The sequence below is a fragment of the Eleginops maclovinus genome, chromosome 19 (genome assembly GCF_036324505.1).
Source record: "Eleginops maclovinus isolate JMC-PN-2008 ecotype Puerto Natales chromosome 19, JC_Emac_rtc_rv5, whole genome shotgun sequence".
Taxonomy (NCBI): domain Eukaryota; kingdom Metazoa; phylum Chordata; class Actinopteri; order Perciformes; family Eleginopidae; genus Eleginops; species Eleginops maclovinus.
Window position 1 is genome coordinate 20,159,148 of NC_086367.1, and position 24,203 is coordinate 20,183,350.

Sequence of the window (24,203 nt, forward strand, 5' to 3'; positions counted from 1 at the left end):
ATATTGCATTTGAATGAGCAGCCATTTAACCGCAGATTGACCGATCGGATTCACTGTTGGAGGCGAGAGCGTGCTTCCTCGGCCCTTCAACTAATCATCACTCAAATTTGATACATCTCAATTTATGGGGTGTAATAACTCTTGGAGGAAATGAAAGGGAGGACTTGTGTGTCCCATTTAAAAAGGAATAAAATCTGACAAAGCTAATGGAGTCGCATGGAAACTCATAATGTCCCAGCATCCATCAGTCTGTGTTTCAAAGAGCCCATCACTGTTCAAAATCAGAAGGACTTTACTTAATAATGCATTTTAAACAGCTGTGAGAGGGCAGCAGATCCCAAACTGGGACCTTTTAGCGTATATACTTATCTTTCCATCGCATTAATTGTTATTTAAATTGTATGTTGTGGTCAAACTATAGCAGTATAAAGGAAAACACATCTGCAGAAATGTCCTCCACAACGTAATGGTAACACCTGGCATGTGCTGCTTCCTATAACATGAAAGCATTGTCTATCAGTGAGGAAAAATACAATTACTAACATATTTACCCCAAGTTTTTTGTAAACAAATTCAACTTTCATGTGCAATTAATGCTTTGAATTTCCAAATTAGGACCTATTCTTACAAAAGCAGCATCAGGCTTCAAAAGGATATTCTCTTTGGATCCAACCAACTAATAAACATCTTTTCCGATCACATCCGGAGGTGCAAAATGTAATCCTCTAGATTAAAATAGAACAAAAATGTTGAAATTGTGGTGAAGTTCTACCACTGAGCAACAAGTAAATATAACCCTCTGAACCTCTTCAAAATTTGCAGTAAACACAATGGTATTCAAGCCCCTTTCAGACTATTGTAAGCCTACATTTCAAGTGAATTTCAGTCTTTTTAAGGCTTCCTGTGTTGTGTAATGCTGGAGGTAGGGATGTTAGCAGTGTTTTCTCACCGTGGCGGAGGTGCAGTTGCTCCCCATAGAGACACACTGTTCGGAGCACCACTGGCAGCCGTTGGTGTTGGCGGTGCAGCTGTAGCAGTCCGTGTACTGGTCACACTTCTCACTGTCGGCATCTGCAACAGTTGGAAGAATAGGTTTGTCCTAAAAAGAATTTAAAGTTACAAAAAGGACACGCAGAAAGTAAATGAATGTATCTAGAGTGTGGGAAAAGTTTGTAACCCGACTCTTTGCTGTTTCCAGATACTTTTTCTGGTGATAAAATGCCCACATTGTTCATTTGTGAACTCTCTCCAAGCAATGATTCAAAAGTTTGTGTCGCTGCATTGAGTTGACATCAGTGGAGGATGAATTATCCGGATCATTTACTTTCATATCATTACTCATTAAATAAAGTCCAGTCTCCTCTCTAGTTCTCCAGTTCAGTTTACTGTTCTTACTTTCCACCTTTTCACACTTTACACAGTTTAATCTTAATCTACCTTTGTCAAATAGCGAAATGTCTCACTGAATATTTGACCTGCGGGTCTGAAATGGAAGCACTGGGAGTTCCTTGAGTTCGTGTTCATTTCTCACACGGCACTTTAAAGTAAATCTCGTCCTGCTGTGGACCGCTGATCTGTCAACACTTCCTGGACGTGAGTTTTCTTCTGGGGAAACTGGGGCAGGGAGGCTGCCAGGAGCAGCAGAGCGGGGAGCCTCTTTGGTATTAAACGTGGCTGAAAGATATTCCGGGGAGCAGTTTCCATCTGCCACCGCTTCCTCAGACCCCCGCCCCGGGAAATGAGAGCGGCCCGTGTTCGGGGGGAAACTGAGGATTTTTTGTGACAAATGCCAAACAGCAAACACAAAATAATTCTCAGCGGGAAGCAGAGAGACCTGGCTGAGCTGCCCCTGATGATCACATCTCGCTATCTGACACACGCTCACACGCTCGCACACACACACACACACACACACACACAACTGGGACACTTTGGGGAAAAACTGTGTAGTAAAAAGTGATTGAGGACACACTCAGATAATCATCCGAAGTCTTACGCTAACAAACACCATACTGATGTTTTTATTCATTTGATGATGAAATTATCTAGTATATGAACTGGCAGATATCAGTATAAAATCTATGTCACAAAATGTAGTGTTTATATTTTTACTACCTTTTCATTTGCAAGTGCATTCATCATCAGGAGTTAATTGTTCAAATAAAAGTGGTTTTCCCAGAGCCACAGAGGGGACATCTGCACAGAAAATGTGGTGTTTCTTCTGAAATGTTGACATTATTATTCATCTGCTGCTTGTTAAAGCGGCAATACACAAGTTGTGCTTTACCATATCATCTTAAACTAAATGTTGATTACACAATGGAATGGCTTTAGAAATATGACAGCATTTGTGTTTGGAGTGGATACGGGTAAAAGTCCTGGACAAATGTAAGCTCCACTTACGGCACAAAGCCAAGGGAAACAACATGCACTTTGTCCTGTGAAGTGTTGCCAACTCTCTATTAAAGTAGCTAGCACTCGTTCCAAAAGTCATAAGCTCATTTGCATTTATGGAGAGTTTAGGTTTCTCTTTTGGTGTTTGAAGGAATTCCTTGATGGATAAATAGTCTAGAAAAATGTTGAAAATGGCCAAATAAAAAAGTTGATAAGAAAAACTGAACAAAACAAAATCATCAAATTGTTAATTTCCTGTTGGTCAGCTAATGAACGGATCCCGTTTCAGCATCATAGTGACTATTTCTTTCCCTATTTTTTCCTGCTTTTGCATTCTGTGACAAACAAGCCCTTCCTGCCAGTGTGTGCATGCCGTCGGACATCAGTGTTATGAATGCAGATGAGCTCTGCAGACGCTCACACAAAGACAGCGAGGATCTAAAATAATCTGGGATTAGTTTCACATGGCAGACGTGCAGCGGTTTAGCATTTCAAAGTGATTGCGGCGGTGGCGTCACCTACATGATCGTGTGTTACAGGAGGCCGGGAGCTGCTGCTGCTGCTGCTCCCTTTCGATAGCGCCGCTCTCCCAGGGCAGGCAGCTCTCCTGGGTGCCGTTCCACACACACTGGATCCCGGGCCAGGCCACACTACACGACGCTGGGCTGGAGAAGGCGGCGCAGCTGGGCGAGGTGTACATGAGGACGTCACTGAGCAGCAGGCTGTTGAAGCCTCCGAACACGTACATCACACTGAAAGATCAAAGAGTAGATGTGTCAGAAGGCTACATGGGGAAGGTAGCGAGGAGATGTAAGGGATTCAGGAAGTAACACCAGGTGATTTCTGCTTCATCTCTCCTGGTTTCAACCTTTTGTGCATGGTGAGAGCCAGGGAAGCTTAGGCCGAGGGCTCTTCCTCTTCTCCGGCTTCAGCCTGCCTCACAAGTCTGCTAAATCCCCAACAAGCGCTCTTGCCCTGTGAGGATGGCCCTGAAAGACCCCCCTGCTGTGTGTGTGTGTGTGTGTGTGTGTGTGTGTGTGTGTGTGTGTGTGTGTGTGTGTATACATTGCATTTCTGAGCATCTCTCACCCACAGCCTCTGTTCAGCTGTTGGGATTAGTGTGCGACAGTGTGTGTGTGACAGTGTGTGTGTGTGTGTGTGTGTGTGTGTGACTGTGTGTGTGTGTGTGTGTGTGTGTGTGTGTGTGTGTGTGTGTGTGTGTGTGTGTGTGTGTGGCATCGGCTGGGCAGGGTGGAGGGATAATTTTGCAGCCGTCTGATCAAAAGTCTCCTCGGATCACAGAGGGCAGACTTCAAACCGCTCACTCTGGACATCCTGCTGTGTCTCACATCGGGAGGAGGAGAATAGAGAAGTGTTACAGGGGACCAAATAAGTGATCCGCTTCCTTTCTTCCAAATTTAAAGAGATGGGAGTCTTTGCAAAGGAGCAAAGGGCGATTAAGACCATGAACGGATTTAATAAAGTTAAAAAAGTAAAGACACAGAAACTGCACTTGGAAAAACACCAGCGGAGTTTAAGAGAAAGATAATCCCTAGTGAGTAGAGGAGCATTATTCAAACAAACACGGAATTGGTTAAAAGAGGATAAGCTAATTAACTCTAAATGGAAGGATATTGTAAATGATGTAAAAAAAAACATTGTGAAAAGTCCATATCTGTGGGTGAAATAAAAAGACATAAACGTCGAAAGGTAAGTTTATAAAAGATAGTTTTCTGTATAGATTTAAAGAAGGCAAGCCCTCCTCTTCCCTTCAGTTTCTCCTTTAGTCTAGACCGGGGGATTGTTAAGTTTCGTATTATGATCAGAGGAGCGTCGGCGCTCAATATGTGATCTCACATGGCTCACAAATCTATGTTGGAGTCAGACCGTGGAGTGCTTTAAAAGTCGAGTAAAAAAATACATTTTCAAATCAAGTGGAGGCCGATGCAAAGAGGGGATTGGAGGAGGGGATGTCTGTTACTTTTTAACTTCACCTCCATATTTTATAACACGAGTACTTCAACATCCATACTAAAACTCCTATGCCTTTGTGTGTTTGGAAGAACTTTTTAGAGAGTTTTTTTTTTGCAAACTATCTTTTGTTGACCAGTTTCTCTTCGACTACATTTATTCAGGATACAAATTACAAAATGACACACAGAGGTCATTTTATTTGGTGTCTGATGGTGCATACTTAAAAATAACAATTTGAATCAATTTATAAGAAATACTTTGTTCTTTTCAACCTAATGGTAAAGTGCTTGGACATGCTTTTTTTTGCAAAGCCAACATTTCCTTTAAATAAAGCTCAACTTTACCTGAAAGTCTGCCTGAGACTGCGTTTAATCTGAATCGGATCGACGAGCGAACGCATGAACGAACCCTTAATTGCTCCTGAGGAGCGGGAGTCATCAGCCAGGATTGACTCCAACAGGGCTGGTGATTCATGTTAATATTTGATGCGTTCTCTACAACACCATGTATAATTTAATATGGATCGCTGTGTCTTGCTCTGCTGGCGGTGCACATAATACTTACCGATGACTCATCCCTTCTGGTCGCAGCACCATCGCCATCACAATCTATTCACATCGCGGGCTAATAATCAGATGTCATGTTTGAACGCACACGGGGAGAACGTACTTTCTGTCTCTGTCAGCTGGCCTTGGCTCTAAGTGTTCGCTGTCACATGGTTTACAGTACAGTTGGAAATGTTCTTTTACTTTGTCAACAAAGAATCTGGATTTTCTCTGAAGACAACAACTGGGAAACGAGCACCATGCAGTTGTTCTCACATTTAGTTTGAATGCAAACAACTGTAAACCATTTTGAACTTTTTGTCTGATCGCTACGGTGGCCGACAGCTGCACCCATAACAATGTGACCTGGATCAGTCCTTCCGGTAGTACTAGGTTAGCTAGGCCGGTCCACACTGTGTGCATCACTTTTTGGTGTCCCCTGATCCCTGTTGTGTTTTGAGCTTCTTGCAGCGGTTTGTATTTGCAGCATGTAGTAAACACAGCACGTTTCGTCAGCTTGGTAAAGATGTTTCTTCATTTGCATGTTCAGATGTTCAAAGGAGTTACTGTAATATGTGTTTTGGCACATTCATGCTTTTATATTAGCATTGTTTCTGGATTGTTTTGCACCTGTCGGCCACCGTGGATGGTATATCTAGTTTGATAAAATGATTCAGAGAGCATCTGAACTCTAAAGTGCACAGAGAGGTGATTATGAATAAAAGAAAGCCAGGAAAGGAACCAAGAAAACTGTAATTTCCCACTAGAAAAGCTGAGGAGTCCCGTAATGAAAAACTTGCAGATGAAAACCTAAGTCCCGGATCATATTTACATCAGATGCAGCTACTTGTTTGTATGTCATATTCCAGTCAGACATGTCTTTAAATGCCCTGAGTGCATAATTACATATGAGTTAACCCCTGGTGGAAATAAAGGCAGTCACTCTGGCTAACATGCACTCCAGAAACAAGGTCACCCAGAGAAATCAGGTTAGGGCTGAGCATCTGAGAGCATGCACTGCTGAATTCTCCCATGCTAAATCCCTCCCTATGTTATTAAAAATAAGTTGATTTTTGATGTAAAAGGGTCAAATTAAAAGAAGCAAAAAAGGAGCTGGTGTCTGAGAATATCTTGAGTGTTCTTTACCATTATTTGGGATGAATGCAATGCCTTTCATAAGTATGTGTGTGCTTATACCCACATTTTGTTTCATTTTGTGCCATTAGTTAAGCCATACAGCTTTTCCATGCAGCTGTTAGCTATTCTAAGTGCTGCATAAATGATTACCTGTCACTGATGACGGCCGAGTGTCCGAAGCGATTGACGTCCTGGAAGAGGTCAGGTCGAGGCAGCACTGTCCACTCATCACACGCTGCAACGAGAAGAGGCACGGAGAGGTCAAACTGATGACCTGCTCGCACATATTAAATCTTTTGGGTCTCCAGCACATTTGGCTGACATGCCATGGGTGGTTAGCGAGACCTTTAACAGCTCGTATCGGCGTGTCAATCAATGAGTCAGTCTGCAGAGTGTCCTTGACCGAGGCACCGAGGGGCCGGCGGCTACAGGAGCAACAATCAGGCGAGAAAAATGCAGCCGAGCATGTCTGGCATGTGGGAATAGATGCACTCATGAAATATGGTCTCATGTGGGGACTGAATGCAACACAGTGCACGATGTTATTATCACTGCTGGATCACAGCGAGAAGAAGAAAGGGTTGTCTTGTAAAAACAGCAGCTAGGAATCATTGGATTGAAAGTTGTTTAGACTACTTGTTTCAAGCCTTTTGAGCTTGTGATCCCTCAAAACAGGCCATTTCCTTTATGTTCACAGACATTGTGAGAAACTTCCAACCAATAAGGTTTTTCTAAATTTGCCACAAAAAATACAAAATCATGATGTTTTTCAGATGAATCAACTGGAAATAAGTCTGGTTCAGACCTTGGACTTAATATCTAGGTTAGATATAACCATTATTTCAGCAGCATTTTCTGAAAAGCTGTTATTATTATGCCAGAAATCTATAATTGAATAAGATTTAAACCCGTTTTACCCCATATTTTGTGATGTCTAGACCTTCAAATCATTACCTCACAGCTTACTGGGTGGAGACATTGACGAATAAGCTGATGAATTCATGTACGGTTGTTGTTTAATGAAGCTGCAGCGGTAGATGACAGTGTTCACCCATCATGATCATGTCCAAACAAAACAAACAACAACAAAGAGTCGTGGCATGCGAGGCTGAAAGTCAAAGCTGCAGGATCCCAGAGCAGCGGTGCACTGAATCACCTTCAGTCAGAGCGATGCAGTGCAAGTCATCACGCTCACACAGAGAGAGTGACATCTGCAGGAGCTCCACTTCCACAGGCAGACACTGCCCTCTGCTGGCACAGGCCCGTACTGCGGGTGGTGCAGTGCCTGTCAGAGAGGGGATTTATTGTGACACCATCCACCAATGTCAGGACGGCGGCGGATGGGCCTTTAATTCTACGCTCTAATTGAGTTCAGCTCGTTAAGGAGGGGGCGATTAGTCCTGGACGCACAGCCCATCTCTGCTGTAATTACCAGACAATTACAGAGCGGCTGCTGCTGACACCGGCCTGCAGCTGGCAGGTGGGGGGGGGGGGGACCGGAGTGAGGAAAATAGTCTAATAGACTTTTCTGTCCAATTACTAAATTATACAGAGGAGGAGCAGGAAGGGAGGGGGGTAGAGCGGTGGGAGGGGAGAAAAACAATACTTGGAAGTTTTTAATTTCTAAAGTTTTACTAAAGTGTCAAATCTCCAGGGAAATCAGGAACACAATTTGTTTCCTGCGGTGATCGGAGTGGGATGAATCAGTCTCATTATCGCAATCATGTAGTAAATGTAAATTTAGGACAATATGCTAAGAATTAAATGAATGTGCTGCCTTCACTGTCACCAGCTCTTCACAGCACTCTATAATTAAAACATTTACCTTTAAACAGCTTTTTGGGGTTTCCCCTTTCCTGTAGTGTTCAATAGATTTGTGTGCCTCCATTTGACTCCCTTTCTTACTTCCCTAACACGATGACATCACCCTGTAACACTCGCGCTTCTATTCGCTAGCACTCTGAACCATTGTACATGACAGCCTAAGGGGTGGGACATCTCTAAGTGGTTGACCAATCACAACAGAGATGGCCAGCTAACCAATCAGAGCAGACTGGGCTCTGGTTCCAGACAGAAGGTGAAAAGAGGTGCTGCAGCACAGGCAGTTTGAGAACAATAAAGAGCTTTCTGAACATTAAAGCATGGAGACATGTCCCAGGAGAGACACTAAATACAAATATGAACCTGAAAGTAGCCTGTAACCTGCACCATAGGTAGATGCCTCGCGTAGAAACGTTATATATTAACATCTTTATATATGTTTAACAGTTTAGCTCCAAATTCTATTGCTGTTATTATTTTAATGTATACTGTTACTTACATATGTTGTATATTATCATCTCTGCGTGAACTCTTACCTGCCCTTTACTGTTTTCCTTATCTCTTTTTTGCTGTAGCTGCTTTGACACCTGTATTCCGAGCGGAGATCAATAAAGGTTTGTCTGATCTAATCTCAGCTTATCTTTGAGCTCCTAAAAGGACATTTGTTAGGGATATTTCATCCCAACATGCAATTCTCATGAACAAAAGCTGGTTGCACGGTAAGGGGAATTGTGTGTTTTGGCACCTGAGTTTGTCATTTTGCTGTCTGTTGATCACTCTCGTTATGACACAGAAAAACAGGACGCCCTGGAGGCCACTTCACGTCCTGCAGGGACTTCTTCCTCCCTCCCTCCCTCCCTCACCTCCAGACAGACTGAAGCCTCCCATTAATGAGCAGTTTATGAGGGAGGGACGCAGACTCAATTTACAACAACGTTTGCGAATCGCCTGACAAAATGAGGATGCTGCTATGGTCTCTGACGAAGCTGTGCTAACGTCTATAAGGACACATCAGAGAGCTTTAAATGGGATTATAATTAGAATGCATAGAAAAAAGAGTGTGCTCTCCTCTTTTGATTGTCATATTTAACCAACAAAGACAGAAACACATTTTCCATCTCACACCCTGCTTCACACAGATAAACATGGGGTAACAGCCTCTCTCTCTCTGCTGTTAAACAAACGGAGGTTAAGCATCTTGATCAAAGGCACCTTAGCAGTACGAAGAGGTGAGCACAAGAATAAACATCACAGAGGTCTCCAAAGCAACCAGTGTTAATCCCAGACCGACTAGTTTAGTGTGTCCTTTATTAAGCTCTGATCACTCCGTATTTACAGACAGATCCTCGAGGAAATGTGACCTGTAGCTCCGGTTAAAATCTGATGTACTCACTTCCCTTCACTTCCCTTTTTTGGTCCATTGTATTATTTTATTTTGTTATATTTTCTTCTATTTATTCATTTTGTCTTGTGTGCTTCTCAGTTTTATTTTTTACTATCTGTTGCAAACTTTTAGACTTATTTTATTGCTTTTTAAAAATTATTTATCCAGCCTTTTAATTATTATTATTATTACTAAATATGAGGATAGTGTTTGATCTGCCCAGCTCTACAGCCATTCATTTCTTTACCGCCCTTCCTGTTTTAATTTGTGTTTGATATATGACATACGGCAGCTGTGACTCAGTCATTCTACATGAAATAAACCATAAACTGCTCCTGATGGCTGTGCATTCGGGGTGTGAATGTGTGTGAATGTTTATCACTCGTGATTACCAGATGAATGGTAGCATCTGCCTCCAGTGTGTGAAAGGGGTGTGTGAATGGGTGATTGCTGGCATGTGTTGTTAAGCAGTTAGAGTGGTCGCTAAGGATAGACAAATGCTATATAAAATGCACTTCATTCATTATTATTGTAGCTTGATATCCTCTGTATTATCTGTGCTTTCTACAAACACGTCGCACATTGAGTCCTTGAACTAGAGGTTTGTTATATGCCACAAGATAACCATTATAAGAAGTAAGGGAGCTAATCCCGACCACCAACAACAGGGTTGACAACATCAGTTTGACCACGTTGTTTCTCTCTATTACCAATGTGACAAAACCCTGTAAATCCTCCAGATGGTAACAAATAGACGTAGGATAGTCTGTGAACCACAGTGTTACAGCACTATGACCATAACGTCACAGACAGGGTGACACACGCCAAGCTGTTCAGTCTGCAAACACAGAACTGAAACAAGGAGCTTATGACGCATTTAACCCACGTGCATGAGCATCATCGGGGCCGGGTGTTGGTTACCACACTGTATTTATAGCAGGGTGCACTTACACATTCTGCACATGACTTTGTTTACATGCCACCTCAACCTCTGAGGAGTAACATCCACTTTGTTTACAGCCACTTGCAGTCAGGAGGGAACCAAACTGAAACGATTGAGATCAACAGAGAACTGTCTTCATTTAAAAAATCCAGTCAGTGATTTGGATTAAATTGACTCCAGACAGCGAGGGCTTCCAGCCATCTTAACAGCATGAATATGCACATTAATAAGCCATGAAAACAACAATTTCCAAGAGCACACTACTCCTCACTATCCAGGGAAATGTAAGAGTGGCTTAACATGCAACACCACACCGCACTGCTGTAAAATGCAAGAGCACGTTGTTCTAATATTCAGCAGGAGAAGTGGCTGCGGTTTTCTGCCTGTGTACATCCAGCAGCGACATTTGACCTTCTCTCACTTCAGGCGAGCCGCTCAGTGTCCAACAACAAAACACTGCGGTCTCACTGAGCAGCTCCCAGGTGTGTGTGTGTGTGTGTGTGTGTGTGTGTCTGAGTGTGTACGCATGCAAAGCAGTTCGATGCAGATGGAAAAAAAAGGTGATGCATGCTTAGCAGGAAAAGAAACCTGAGTGAGGCTGAAAATACAGACTGCAGGAAGTGCTGTGTTTGTGTGTATGTGTGTGCGTGTGTGCGTTTTGTGTTACTGACCCAGACTGTAGGACAGGAAGTCAGAGGAGAAGCACTTGGCGCCATGGCTCATGGACGTGTCGTTGTGTGTGTTTCCTCCAAACACCAGCATGGTCCCGCTCACCATCACGGCTGTGTGCAGGTAGCGGAAGAAGCCGCTGTCTCTCAGTATGGTCCTGCAAACACACAGCGGCGGTTGGTATGGCTAAAGGTTAAGAGAGTAACACTGCTTTATGTTTACAGATGTTTCTTTTTAAAGTTGGTGCACACCTCCCGTAGAAAAGCTCATGAAACTGATCTTCTGTTCACCCTTAATGCAGCCTTTCACATTTTAATGATTGCTTTGTCATTGTGTTTTACAGCAGAATTCATGCATTTACATACCCACTATTGCCATTTATTGTAAGTGTATTGATGAAATGGTTATGTAATGTAAAGAAATTGATTGTATTCCTATTCGATAACAGAGTTTAAGGTCATATGTTTCAGGGATTACGGTCTAACCATAGTTTATCATATTTTAGAATAGCAAAACTTACATAAAGCGTTGTGGTGGATAGAGAACAAAGATTAATCGGATACAGTGAGAGTTATTTTGCCTTGAATGTTGGATTGAAGTGTAAAGTCAGACTGCAGACATCACTGTGTTTATTTATAGCAATACTGTACAGTCAATACGCAAAATGAAGGCTTTAAAGTCATTTAAAATACTGACAACTTGCATAAAGTGCACTTTATTTTCCATGTTGCTGTTTGTACAACCTTGAGGAAATGATGAGTGCAGACTGTTTTGATGAGACTGTTATTGTTTGGAAATGATTTCATTTTAAAACGAAACAGAAGCTGATGTGTTTTCGTTTTGCATTATTAGCGTTGCAAAAGAAGACAAAATCTGACTATTAAACAACCTGAATTATACGTATGTTTGTCTTACATCAGCTATTTTCTGGCCTGGGACCGATTAAGAAGTGCTTTCTATGTGCTAAGCTCATTACAAAGTGATCAATAACAGTCATTCTCTATCTTTACACTTAAAAAATGATAATTTTAGTCAACTTCAGTATAAATCAGCTCCGAAAACAGAGCCTCACCATTTCATCTTGTCCACTTCGAACTTGTACAGGTCTCCAGCCAGCCCGTACTTGTTGGCGCTGAAGGCCTTGTACCCCCCGTGGATGTAGATGGCTCTGGAGCTGGGGTCGAACACGCTGCTGTGACCGTACCCCCCCTGCACCAGGGCCCCGTCCGTCTGCACCATGCTCCATGTGTTCTTGGCTGGAAGGTCACAGAAACAATATTATACTGAGCCACTGAAAACTGTCTTCAGTATCGTATTAAATGAATTACAAATAACAAAGAGAAGAGGAAACTATAGTTAGGTCTTTGTGTAGAATGGAGGTTTTGGTCCCGGAGGGGGCTGTGCTGGAAGTAATTACAGCTTTACTGACTTTACACAGCGTTTTATGAGTGGAGGACAGTAAAGCCGATAGAAATATTGTATAATTGTTCATAAAAAGCATCGGACTGCCTGCAGGAGTCCCTTTCTTTTGGTGGAAATTGGACATGAACATCCCATTTTAGACGACTAGAGATCTATTTTAATTGGGACTGGTTTTGTGACTTTTTCTGGCGTACAAGGAGAACACCATCCCAGTCTGAAGTCCGTTAATTTTTTGTCTTGGTGGTTAGTGTTCATTTTCCTGTTGTCAGTGGTCTAAAAGGGAGCAACAGACACAAAGCTAATTTCCCCCGGGGATAAAAAAGGTAAACTGATTCTCATTTTACCCTTTACAGCACAAATGCCTGTTTGCTTAGAGATGGTACTTGCAGAAATCCCAGTCATAATGTTTAGACGCTAAAAAGCATTATGCCATCAAACAGTGCATCTACTGCTCTATCTGTGGACAGTTGATGGGCTCTAATGGGGTCGGGATTGTTCACAAGGCAGTCTCCCACACTTCAGCGCCTACAGCTTACCGATGTTGTACTCCTGCACCTGGCTGATGTATCCGTACAGAGGACAGTGTCCGAACAGGACCAGCATGATGGGACTGTCCCCTTCCTGGAGCGGAGGAACGATGTGGGCCGAGTGTCCCACCACGGCGTACTGATCGTTGAACCGGGGAGTCAGCAGGACCCAGGTCTGGTTCTGGATGTGGAAAACCCACAGCTGGCTGGACACGTTTCCTGTGGAGTCGATCTTTCCTCCGTACATGTAGATCTTCCCCTGGTAGAAACAAGATGCAGAGCAGCGTTAGATCATGCAGTTTGTATATGTGGTCCTTTCCAAAACTTAATAATGTGAAACGGGTTCAACTGAAACACACATGGGTGGTAGAAAGGGGACTTTTGCAATCCAAGGTCCAATAGCTAAAGCCACAAACACTGAAACACATTTCTTGTTACCCAATCATAATACTTTCCTTCATAACTAACATGCCAAGGTTGTGTTGTTATGGAGCAGTGTTGCAATAAAAAAAACACGATATTGACTGAACCAAAGCCTGGCCCTGTTGCATCATGGGGATCAGGAACCATCGATCTAATGAAGCATTATTATGAAACTCAAAGGATTTTCATAGAAAAGGCACCCTTGAGCCCAAAAACCTTCAATATTTTTTAAATAATAACGCAGTTTTCTTTTATCCTTCCCTGGACCTTGCTTCTCCACTTGAAGACCTGAGGACGTTCTGGAGGTCAGACAGACCGATGTCTCATGATATTAAGAGTTGGGCAATTTTCATTTAATCCTATATTTGAAAGAACATACTGTAGACCTGGTTCTGAGAAAAAGTGCCCTGTTATTTGGCAATTTAATTTTAATTAAAATAGCACATGGGTACAAAGTACTCTTCCCCATGACAATACAAGAGCAAGTAAATGCAGATCCTACTGAACAAAGAGACTCATGGAAACAAAAGGTACTTGATGTTGTGATTAAAGCAGCAGCTCCCATTGAGCTTCAAAATCAATTCAATTAGTTCTGAAAGTGTTTTGATGATTTTGCAACAAGGAAAGGGCCCGAAAAATGGTTAAACCCAGAAGATTGTGAACCGCTTATGCAACATACTGTATTTCTACTCAAAACTTTCTGATATCTCAATAAAAATTGCTTTTCTGTGTGTGTGTGTGTGTGTGTTTGTGTGTGTGTGTGCGTTAGAGGAGTATGCAGCCTGTTATAAACCAGTCAGAGTGTGTGTACTCGGAGCAGAATTGGCACATTATCTGTGTCTGCCAGACTTCCATCACTTCCATCTGTCATCCATCAAAACTGATTTGATTTCAGATTTGTTGTGCAAGCTCACACCGGGACGCACTCAAACACCGTGATGCAACGTGTGCATCAGCAACCGCTCTGCAGCCCTGAATCCTCCGCTCTCTAACCCCTCTTTATTATTCCATCAGCAGCTCCTCACAGTGTCTCTGGCTGAGGAGAAACTGCTTCACCACTTCACTGCAGCATATCAAAACCGAGAGATTTATATATTAGTTCCAGGCAACAAGCAGACTATTGAAAGCATAAATCAAGGGAAGAGGAGTCTGTAATGTTTCTGCTGGTTCCTCCGTATAATTCTGTTGTCATATGATCGGTTTTCGTCTCTTTTTGAAAACCTTTTAATGTCACACTGAGATGGGCTTCAGATGCATGCTAAATGCGTTATAATAATAGAGCGATGTAGTCATGCTGTTAAATGTATATCCAGGTTCACGGGGGATGTATTTTCTCGCTTCACAAACCTCGTGTAGAGCCAGGGAGTGGCCGTACCGCGGAGTCACAGTGTGGACGGAGGGGTCCAGGGTCACCCAGCTCTTGCTACTGAGGTTATACCTGCAGAAAGAAAAGGGAAAGGTGAGGAGACCATGACAGAGCAGCTTTCAGAAACTACTCAAGGAGGATTTGAAGTGTGCAGAATCAGAATCCTCTTCACGGCCATGTTGTTGTTTTACATAAAAGGAAAGTGCTTTGGTGCTTTTGTTCATAAAATAAACTATAAAACAGGATACAATTACAGTACCTGATTAGATTTGAGAAGTGGTCGTTTTCCTTGATCACTTGAAATGTGACAAAGACAAGGTAGACCAGCCCGTGGGGAGACATGGTTTGAAGTGGAAAACTTGGCCCATATTTGGACATAAATAATGTTGGACTGTTTTCATTTCCCCTTTCAAAGTCAGTGAGATGAAGGTGGCAATTGCATAATGTGGGGCCATCCCCTGCACCCTCAGAAGCTGGAACATTGCACATGAAAATGCATCTTTTCAAACTTTGAGTTAAGCTTTTGTATGGGGCTAGATAGCGTCCTGAAAACCCAGCGCCCTGTACTGGCAGCTGTTGCCGTGGTTTGTGTGTGTGATGGGACAGGGTTTGCATAGATGCTAAGATAGAGTTATATGAGAACCGGGGGGATATTTCTGTGCCAATCTGAAGGCTTCTCTTGACTCCTGACTGGTTTTGGATGGAGTTTAATTGACGGATGATTCATCCAATCACATGCTAAGCTCCTTTTTGAAAGTGCCAGCCTAATTTACAAAACATTTTTCGAAGACTGCATCTCAGAGGGTTCTATGGAACCAACCCTCTGCGTTAATTAAATATGGTTTGAAACATGGATTATAATGCTCAGTATTCATTGGCCATTCATAGGCAAACCACAGGTAGGACAGTTTAAATTGCACTTCCAAAAAAAACTCTAACAGCAGTGAAGCACTCCAGGCAATTAAAAAGCATTTTGGAAAAAACACTGACACGAGCTGATGACTCCAGCTTTATATTTACCAGAGAGTTGAATCAATCTTCTCATGTATTTTACAAAATGTTGTTTGACTTTAGCTGGTGCAACTTTGATGGTTTTTGCTTATCTTCCTGAACCAAAGTGACATACAACAAGGACTGTAGTAAATACATTGAAATAAATAGAATTACGTCAGCGTACAGTGTGAGCCACGGCTTGTGAGCGCTGATCAACCTGCCAAACGTGCTACTTATCAAAAGTGAAATGCAAATCATATCGTTTGGTTTTGGCAGACTATGAAAAAATAACTATGGAAATACCTTCAGCTATATCAGGAACAAGATAAGCAGGAACACTGAGCAGCAGAATTCTTGCATTTGTCAAATCCAACTATGTCAACGGGACAACCCAAGAAGTAGTTTGGAGTTGGCTTCTATAAAGTCTCACATGATCGACGTGAGGGGGAATAAAAAGGGCAGCAGCCTGCCTCTTAAAACCATAAAACCAAAATATGAGCCAGGGGAAAAAGTGTGATCATCCTGGGTGGAGTTCAGGGTGAGGAGCATCAGCTGTAATTTTAGGGCTTTAATAACATCCCTCGCTCTGTGCAGAGCCGGGTTCTTCTCCTTGTTAAAGTTTCAACAGACAGCGCCGTCTGGAACAATCTGGGACTTCCTGACAGCCGAGCAATACTTATAACAGATATAGAAGTTTTTGCAAAATGTGTGGTGACATCTCGTTCCGTCTTCAGTCGCATAGCAACAGCAGGACGAGAGCAGCAGCCAAAACGCCTGAAACCCAAGTCCAGATGCTCGCTGGGGAAGAGTACTTACGATTTGACCATGTGATAGTCGGAGGCGTTGAACACGTAGCCTCCGATGACCCACATGATGCCCTGGTCCACCACGGCCTTGTGGGAAGCCTTGGCCAGCCCGGGGTCGGTGTACTCCTCCCGGGTCCAGAAGGAGGAGTTGGCCGGCACTGAGACCAAACAGTCTGGACCTGAAGAGGGAAGAAAATGAAACAGTCATGGCTGCACGAGGGAGATAATGAAGCAGAACGCTCAGTTAATACATTTTTAAAGAACTTCTATTCATTACAAACATTCTCCAGCTCTAAACATGCGACTAAATACCTTCAAAAGAAATCAGCGTGAAAACGGAAAGTGTTTGGACAAAGTTTCTGCATTAAAGGAGGATTACACTTTTGAGTAAGACCTTATGAGTTGACCTTAATGCCTTGCAGCATAATAATGTACATGTTATATTGAGCCAACACACAAATCTCAGGCTGCATAAATTACCCTCTTTATGAACTTCACTTCAGCGTGTACAGTATTGTGTAATTTGGATCCACTTCTGAATTCTGGAGAATTGCGAGAACATGATGAATGCACCAGCTGCAGATAGCAAAAAGAACCATTATATAACCATTTCTGGGAAATAAGAAGACATGCCGTCTCCCCTCATGTCTGAAGAACAGCACCGAGGTTTGAAAGATAGCAAAAAAGAAGTTATGACTTGTGATGTCTGTGAATATATATTATATTCTACAAGAGACACGTTTTGTACGTTTGGCTTTTACTGCAGTTAAGGCGCTTTGAATGCATTTGATCCAGTTTTAGTCTTTTTCTTCAGTAATCCAGAAAAATCTATTATTGATTTCTCTGTGATTATGAAGGGGAGAGGTGAAAGGAAAGGTCAGAGGTTAACTGAGTCCTTTATCATTAAAAATGTAGTTCCTAAAGTTTTTGAAAGGCCAGATTATCCACTTTGTAGAGAAAACGGGATGCATTACAGCACCTTTGTGTTGGAGGGATGTTTGGTGTTGCCCTGTTACGGGACAAGAACAATGACAAACCGGAATCATTCCTCAGTAAAGGGAAAAGACTGGGACGCTTTTTGCCAAACAACTGTCGAGTCATAAATAGAAGGAATGCCCTGGCGATCGTTTGAGTTGTTTTTCGATGCAGTTTTGGGGCAGATTTGTCGATTCTGTTTATCTACAGTCTGTACGTCCTTCATGATGAAAGACACCCATTAAACTCTTCCTGGTATAAAACATATACGGTGGAATTAGAGCTATCACTCCATCTGAGAGCAGAAACAGGATATTCAACCGCTGGGGGAGTTCCCATTTGATAATTATCCGGACAATGCAGAAGGGGCCATGTGACAGGACAGGAAGTGTTATGATTTTCAAAGACAATAAAGGTCACTGAACCCATTCTCCTTTTTGTTGTTGTTGGGCTGAAAGCTGTTCCCTAGAGGCCAATATTCCTCCAGGGGCGCCAGGCAAACTAAATTACCTTTGCAACTTGTTGGCATTTCCATAAATAAAACAAACGCGGCCTTCGCTTCTCTTAACGACGCCATTTGTTGAAATCTGCATCTGTGATAGAGATTAAAGGCACGGCTGGCCTGACTGAACAGGCATCTGTCTGCTTTTGCACTGCTTGGTGTAGAAAATGAGTTCATCTGGGAGGTGGCAGCGCAGCGTACACCAAGTGTGCTATTGCTCGGCCAACACACCATGACAGGGTAATAAAGGCTAAAGAAAACGCAGGTCTGTTTCGCAACTCCCTCAGCTTTGGTAATTAGATTGTGAGCACGCTGAGCCGGGGATATAACTGCAGTTAAATTAAGCTGTTGTCTCTGCACGGAGGAGCCGTTTAAGAACTAATAGAGCTGTTAGAGCGCCCATATGGTCTGATTGATCTGACTGATGGTCATCATCAAATAAAACATTTAAGAAAGAAAACACTCGACCTTCATGACTCAGCGAAAAAAGATGAGGAAGCTGGTCGTGCAAAAAGTTCATGTCTAGTTCATCAGGTCACAGCAGATGGAGGTTGTGGGTTTGGCGGGAGCTTCGATGACAGTGAATCTGAAGAGGCGTCGGGGTGTATCACCAGATTAACAGGCAAAAGCAGGACGGGTGAAGTCAGCAACCCTCTCTTCATTAAACCTCCAACTGCTGCCGGAGAGCTGCTCAGCTGCTCCGGATATTTACTGAGAGGTTTCACTCATTCCTGGTTAGGATTTGAAGTAGAATAGCTGGAAACTTGGAACTCTTTAGATTTTTCCCTTTCCTGTAGTGTGTTATAAAGGTTTGTGTGCCTGTCAATGGTCTGCAAAGGCTGAAATCCAAAAGATACCTCGAGAGGGAGTTTCTTTTACACGTGAAACAGCCGAGCAGAGTTTTTGCATCTAGTCTTCAGCTCTCCGTCTTTTAGGGCTGCGCGATATAAAGGAAATAAGAATATTATGGTATGTATAACAGTGTAGACTATTTGTTCTTCAATAACATATTTATGTGATAATATTTGTTGATAAATATGAATGAGTAAAGTTGATTTTATGGTGAAGTGGGTAAAGGCAAACAACAGAACTAATAAAACTGAACGGAAACAGTTTGACAAGTTCTGAAAATGACATCACTTTAGCATAATGCCGCCGGTATCTGTAATTTAAGACAAAATCTAGTCTTGATAATAAAATAATGACTTAATGTCCAGCCATATTTTCTTTACTACTGCAAAGACAACATCTGCTCTGTGAAATATTGTTGAAAATAGTTAGAGGGCTTAGCGCACTGTCATAAATATATCCTGTATGATTACTACTTTTGGCTGTTTTAAGTGAATCTTTGAAAGTTTATGATTCCCCCCCACCCTCGAGAGCACCGAGAACATACAGGCAGTACAGTAAGAAGCTCATTTGAGGCACAGAGGACGGTTTGGCGTGAGTGGGCGTGCTGAAGCAAACCCGATGACATTGTTAAAGCAGCGCAGTGTGTGAGACAACGAGGTCACGCCTCAGGGAGAGTTTCTGCCGCAGTGTCGGCCCACCTTGCCATCCGGTGGTGCAGACGCACACCTTGTCCTGGCACTGCCCTCTCTCGGGGAAGCCGCAGTCAGCCTGGCAGTACGGGACGTCACAGGCCGCCCCCTTCCAGTTTTCTTCGCAGTCACAGTACACCGCGCCCGTGGCGTCGTTCACAAGACACTCGCCGCGGCCGGAGCAGTTGTTGGGACATGTATTCACCCTGGGAGGAAGAAGGGGAGGAAGAAACAGAGAGGGTGAGAATTCCTGAGTGAAATACACACTCTGAATAAAACATCAGGGACACATTTCAGCGGCTGGGTTACATCTGCTTTTGTGCAGGCAGCTCCCCAGCTGTCTGCCGGCTTAAAGCCCTCAAGTCAGCAGAAGGAATTGTTCCTGGCATCTTCCTCTCTCATCAGTCGGGCGAGTGCCTGCCTCGACACTTGTCATTCATCTCAGAGGGTTCGCCAGCACTAAAAACAGCGACGAGCTAGAGGCAGAGGTAACCGGCAGACATAAAGTCACCCCAGGCACCGGAGAGCAGATGGTAAACTCCCCCGAACTCCAGTGAAACGGCAATGCCGACGCTCTCCGTGTCTCCCAACACAACCTTTATGTTGTGCATAATGAGCTTATCTGTTTGCACCCAAGGGACACATTTTGTGGCAAACAAATCAGGACATACAAACATCATAAAACTACAGCTGGAACCAGCGAAACACGCTCTTTCCAGTGACAGAATATCTGTACATTTTGTTTTTTGGTAGTTAAACATCAATACATTCGTTAATATCATAACGGGGTTCCCACACCTTCTTTCACATCAAATTCAAGGACTTTTTAATGAATTTCTAAGCACAACTCCCTCAAAATTAACAACCTAACACAGCATAGTTTGAGACACAGCTCAAGGTTAATGGCTGTTACGAAGAACAACCATAAAAAGAGGGCGAGACGTGAATGTGTTACGGTGAAGGCAGGCTATAAAAGGTATACTGCCTTTTTTTACCTCAACACATCAAAACAAGTTTCACAACAACTTCAATTGGTATTCTTAAATGAGCAATGTCCAGTTACAAACGACCAAGAGTGACAAGGACCTGTGAGTCACATGACATTAAAAAAAAGAAGTGATGATTATATCACAATGATCTCCTTTTGGTAGCTTTTTTCAGCTTAAGCAATATTTCATGTGTCAGCACAAACAGGAACAGAGAGGATGACTCTCTTCCTGTTAAGGTGCAACTCTCCGTGGTGCAGAAGTAAAAAAAAAAGGGGATGTGCAACATTACTTTTGACTTGTTATCCAGCAGCAAGTTGTATAAACAGGGTGTAACAGATCATGCTGAGAGGAACCAGTTAGAAAACAGCTTAAATGACTGCTGTACAAGACATCGAAAATCATTTGTTGGATTTTTTCCGTAGGTTTGACCGATGCACAGAATCTTTGAAAACTGCAGTTATCCTGTAGTTGATTTCATTCTCTATGAGCACATCCTGTATCAAGAGCATCTTTTGTATTGGAATAAATCTGTTGGGTTTAAAAATGGCAGAAATTAGAGGAAAGATTGCATATTTCAGGTTTGTTTATAATCAATAATCAGGACTCAGATGTTGCCCGCAATTTACTTCACCTGGCCAAATCCCATACTACATATTTAGGGCAAAGACACTTAGTGACTGTGCAATGAGCCTGCAAATCTGGGGGAAAACAACCAGCCGAATGTTTAAAAATGTCTAAAAATTAAAGCAACTTCAGGTATTTATGTTGAAGGCAAAGGTTGGCTTTATTCTACATTTTCTTCTTGTTAATCCATCCCATAAAAAGACCAAAACCAACACTATGAGTCCATCTGTCAGTGTTTAAGTAGAAGAACTTCCTGTTACCTCTTTTGCTCTCAGCCCATTGGTTCCTACTGACTCAGCACATCTTTAAAAATAGGTCACAAATATACTGTATACTTTAATTTAAATAAGAGCTGTGTCATTTTGTAAAATGCCTGGGCGCTACAGATTTGATCAAACACTACTCCAACAAGGTTAGTCCACATTGGGGCTTTAGTGAGCACTTACAGGAGCAGCATCCTGTATGAGGAATAACAATAAGGGTCCATGTAAACAGTGCGGCTCATTGATTGAGTTTAATAGCTTTTGTAGAACAATGGAGCTCAATGGCACACAGGAAAGAGATGAATAAATTGATTGAATGTTATTAATAGAGATCTTTTCAAACACAAAAGGTAACACAAAGAGCTTCACAATGAAACAAAACAAAAATCCAATTGACCCCCTTTGTGAATAATGCAATAGAAGTCCTTAAACCCAGGACTGAATAAAACTAGCTTTAATTAAAAGCCGAACTGAGCCATGTCAGGCACTGGATTCTTGAACAATACTTGATTTTTCATTCTTGGTTTTTGGTGTTCTTCTGTGAACCATAAAAGTATAGAATATCGCCAGACTTACCTCTAACTGTGTACACGACAGTGTGTTTTATAACAAGCGTAAAACATGTCAAAAGTTCAGCAGATGATTATCCATTAGGGTGAGACTGAAGAGGGATGTTTGTCTGCAGGAGGGAGAGGAAAGTGTTTCGGGAGCAAGACAGCCGCCACATGAAGGCCCTCGTCAGTCTTTCATGTTCCTTGGGCAGCCTCGTGGTCTGATGTTTCCGCTCCTCCACCTCTCGGAGACACCAAAGAACAGGGGGCCCGGGGGCACCTCGCTTTCATCCGACTCTGTGTTTCGCAACCAAACTTCAATCCCATCGCTATGGTGACGGTACCAATGAGCTGGGAAAAACGCAGGGGCCCATTGTGTCCTTTTCAGACGTTGGGAACGGACAAGCTTCATTTTGAATTTAGAAGACTTTTCCCTTTGAGCCAGCTTGGGGAAAACAGCATGTCTGGCTCGTTATGATACGTGTGAAGCTGCATCTATCTATCTGTGTGTATACTGGTGTGTACAGGTAGATCTTTAGCAGATTAGGATAATAAGAATACATTAGTCGGGGTGATAGTTTGTTGTGAATACATGGGAATTCATCCGATTGTATTTTCCCTGCTCACTGATCTGCAAAAAGGTTGGTTTTTTGCTGTTGTGAAGTAAAAACTGGATTCTGAAAAGCTGATGTCATGTCTAGACGTTTTGGATTAGAAAAATCACAAGAAAAGAGGACATCATGTGGAAATGAACACCATGGCGGGAGTGAAGCTGCACTTTTTTGCTGGTGTTTGGTCATCATTCAAAACAGCAAGATGGGAAAAAGTGCTCTTAACAAGGAAAGGTTATACATTTAATCTTGACCTCAAATTAACCCGAAGAATACATAAAAATATAACTTGGTTTATAGAATTTAAATGTTTTGATATGCACTCAGTCTGAATGTATATGTGTAAGTTTTCCAGCTTACTTTTTTTAGTTTACTTTTCTTTTAAGGTAACACAAAACATAATTAAACATTAAACATCTCCCCTTAAGTTCAATCTCGAGGACATATAATATGTATGTTTTGTATTTGATCAATAAAGCAACTAGTAAGCTGTAAGATAAATGCAGTGGAGTAAAACGTATAATACAGGGTTTCAAAGTGTAGAGCAGCAGAAATAAAGTAGCATAAAAAGTACTTTCAAATTGTATTTAACTAAAGTACTTAAGCAACCAACTTGCAAGTGTTGCAACAGGAACATATTGCAGCACATAGCCTGCACCAGCCCAACTGTCAGACAGCTGTGTCGGTGCAGAGAGTGATAGCTGTGTCAGCGTTCCACAGAAGGATGTGAAGGGTTCTGATTTGTTGAGGAATGATTTGAACAGAGGGTCTCGGCTGAGCGGTGACATGTTTGTCATTTAGCAGATACTCTCATCCGGTGACTGACGCCATCATGGATGCACGTGTGGACCCTGAGGCCTGCAGCTCCACAGACTCAAGAGGATTAGGAGCTAATTAATATGCTGCCATCACAACTTAGATTTCAAAACCCAGACAATATTCGGAGAAGCGACCTGTGAGTGGAGATGAGCCTCTAGAAAGCTGCTTTGATTGCATGCTAAAAACTGATTGCACTTTCCTTTTGAGAATGAAACCAACAGGGAATTTAAAGTGTTGTTCTTCCCTCACCTGTAGGAAATGTTGAAGCCAGTCAGGTTGTAGGCAGCGTCGCTGAAGAAGTGCAGCAGGGCGTAGCCGGACTGAGACACCACCTCAGGAACCGTCTCGTTCCCGTAACGCTCCGGCACGATCAGACCACTGCAACAACAACACACACATTCAATTTAACAGATTGTCGTTTATACATATACAGAACTCCTACACTGATATGCATAAAAGCTAAGGATGTTGTTGAAGGGGACACGACTGTGTGCATAAACGTATATTTTCTATTTACAGTTTTCTCCTCAACCGTCAAACACGCTTTTCTGTTCAGACGAAACATTCTGAGGAACAGAAATGAATATTTAAACCAGCACTTGTTGACTCATTTTCTAAAAATAAGAGAGATAAGGCAGATTTCCCTTTAGATAAGCCAGTCCAATCAGCTACTTCCTGTACAAATGGCAGGATAGAGTATCCGCCTTAAAAACAGCCAACTTTATGCACGCCACTCCAAAAATGGAGGCGAAGGGTTGCTTGCTTAGGTAATAATATTGTATGGAAGCAAGGAAATGCCGGAATTATTCAATGTTTAATATCTAAATATCAAATAAATCCTCTCCTGACTGATTCATGTTGAAAGTGCTTAAAAAACAACATTTTCAGGACATCTACTCCGCACAGAGGCTACTTGTACGAGAG

The 24,203-nt window shown here is 42.5% G+C and overlaps 1 protein-coding gene across 3 annotated transcripts in view; it reads right to left on the minus strand.

The window, feature by feature from the left end:
• The window catches only part of atrn (attractin), a 118,503-nt gene that overhangs the window by 80,731 nt on the left and 13,569 nt on the right, over positions 1 to 24,203 (minus strand). For all 3 annotated transcript variants that reach the window (XM_063908467.1, XM_063908466.1, XM_063908468.1), the window contains exons 4-13: positions 23,529 to 23,657; positions 19,432 to 19,628; positions 16,415 to 16,583; positions 14,587 to 14,677; positions 12,826 to 13,075; positions 11,940 to 12,123; positions 10,870 to 11,024; positions 6,201 to 6,285; positions 2,917 to 3,146; positions 950 to 1,071 (exon numbers count right to left, since the gene is read on the minus strand). In XM_063908467.1, coding sequence (XP_063764537.1) covers positions 950 to 1,071; positions 2,917 to 3,146; positions 6,201 to 6,285; positions 10,870 to 11,024; positions 11,940 to 12,123; positions 12,826 to 13,075; positions 14,587 to 14,677; positions 16,415 to 16,583; positions 19,432 to 19,628; positions 23,529 to 23,657 — 1,612 coding nt within the window. The remainder of the gene's footprint in view (positions 1 to 949; positions 1,072 to 2,916; positions 3,147 to 6,200; positions 6,286 to 10,869; positions 11,025 to 11,939; positions 12,124 to 12,825; positions 13,076 to 14,586; positions 14,678 to 16,414; positions 16,584 to 19,431; positions 19,629 to 23,528; positions 23,658 to 24,203) is intronic.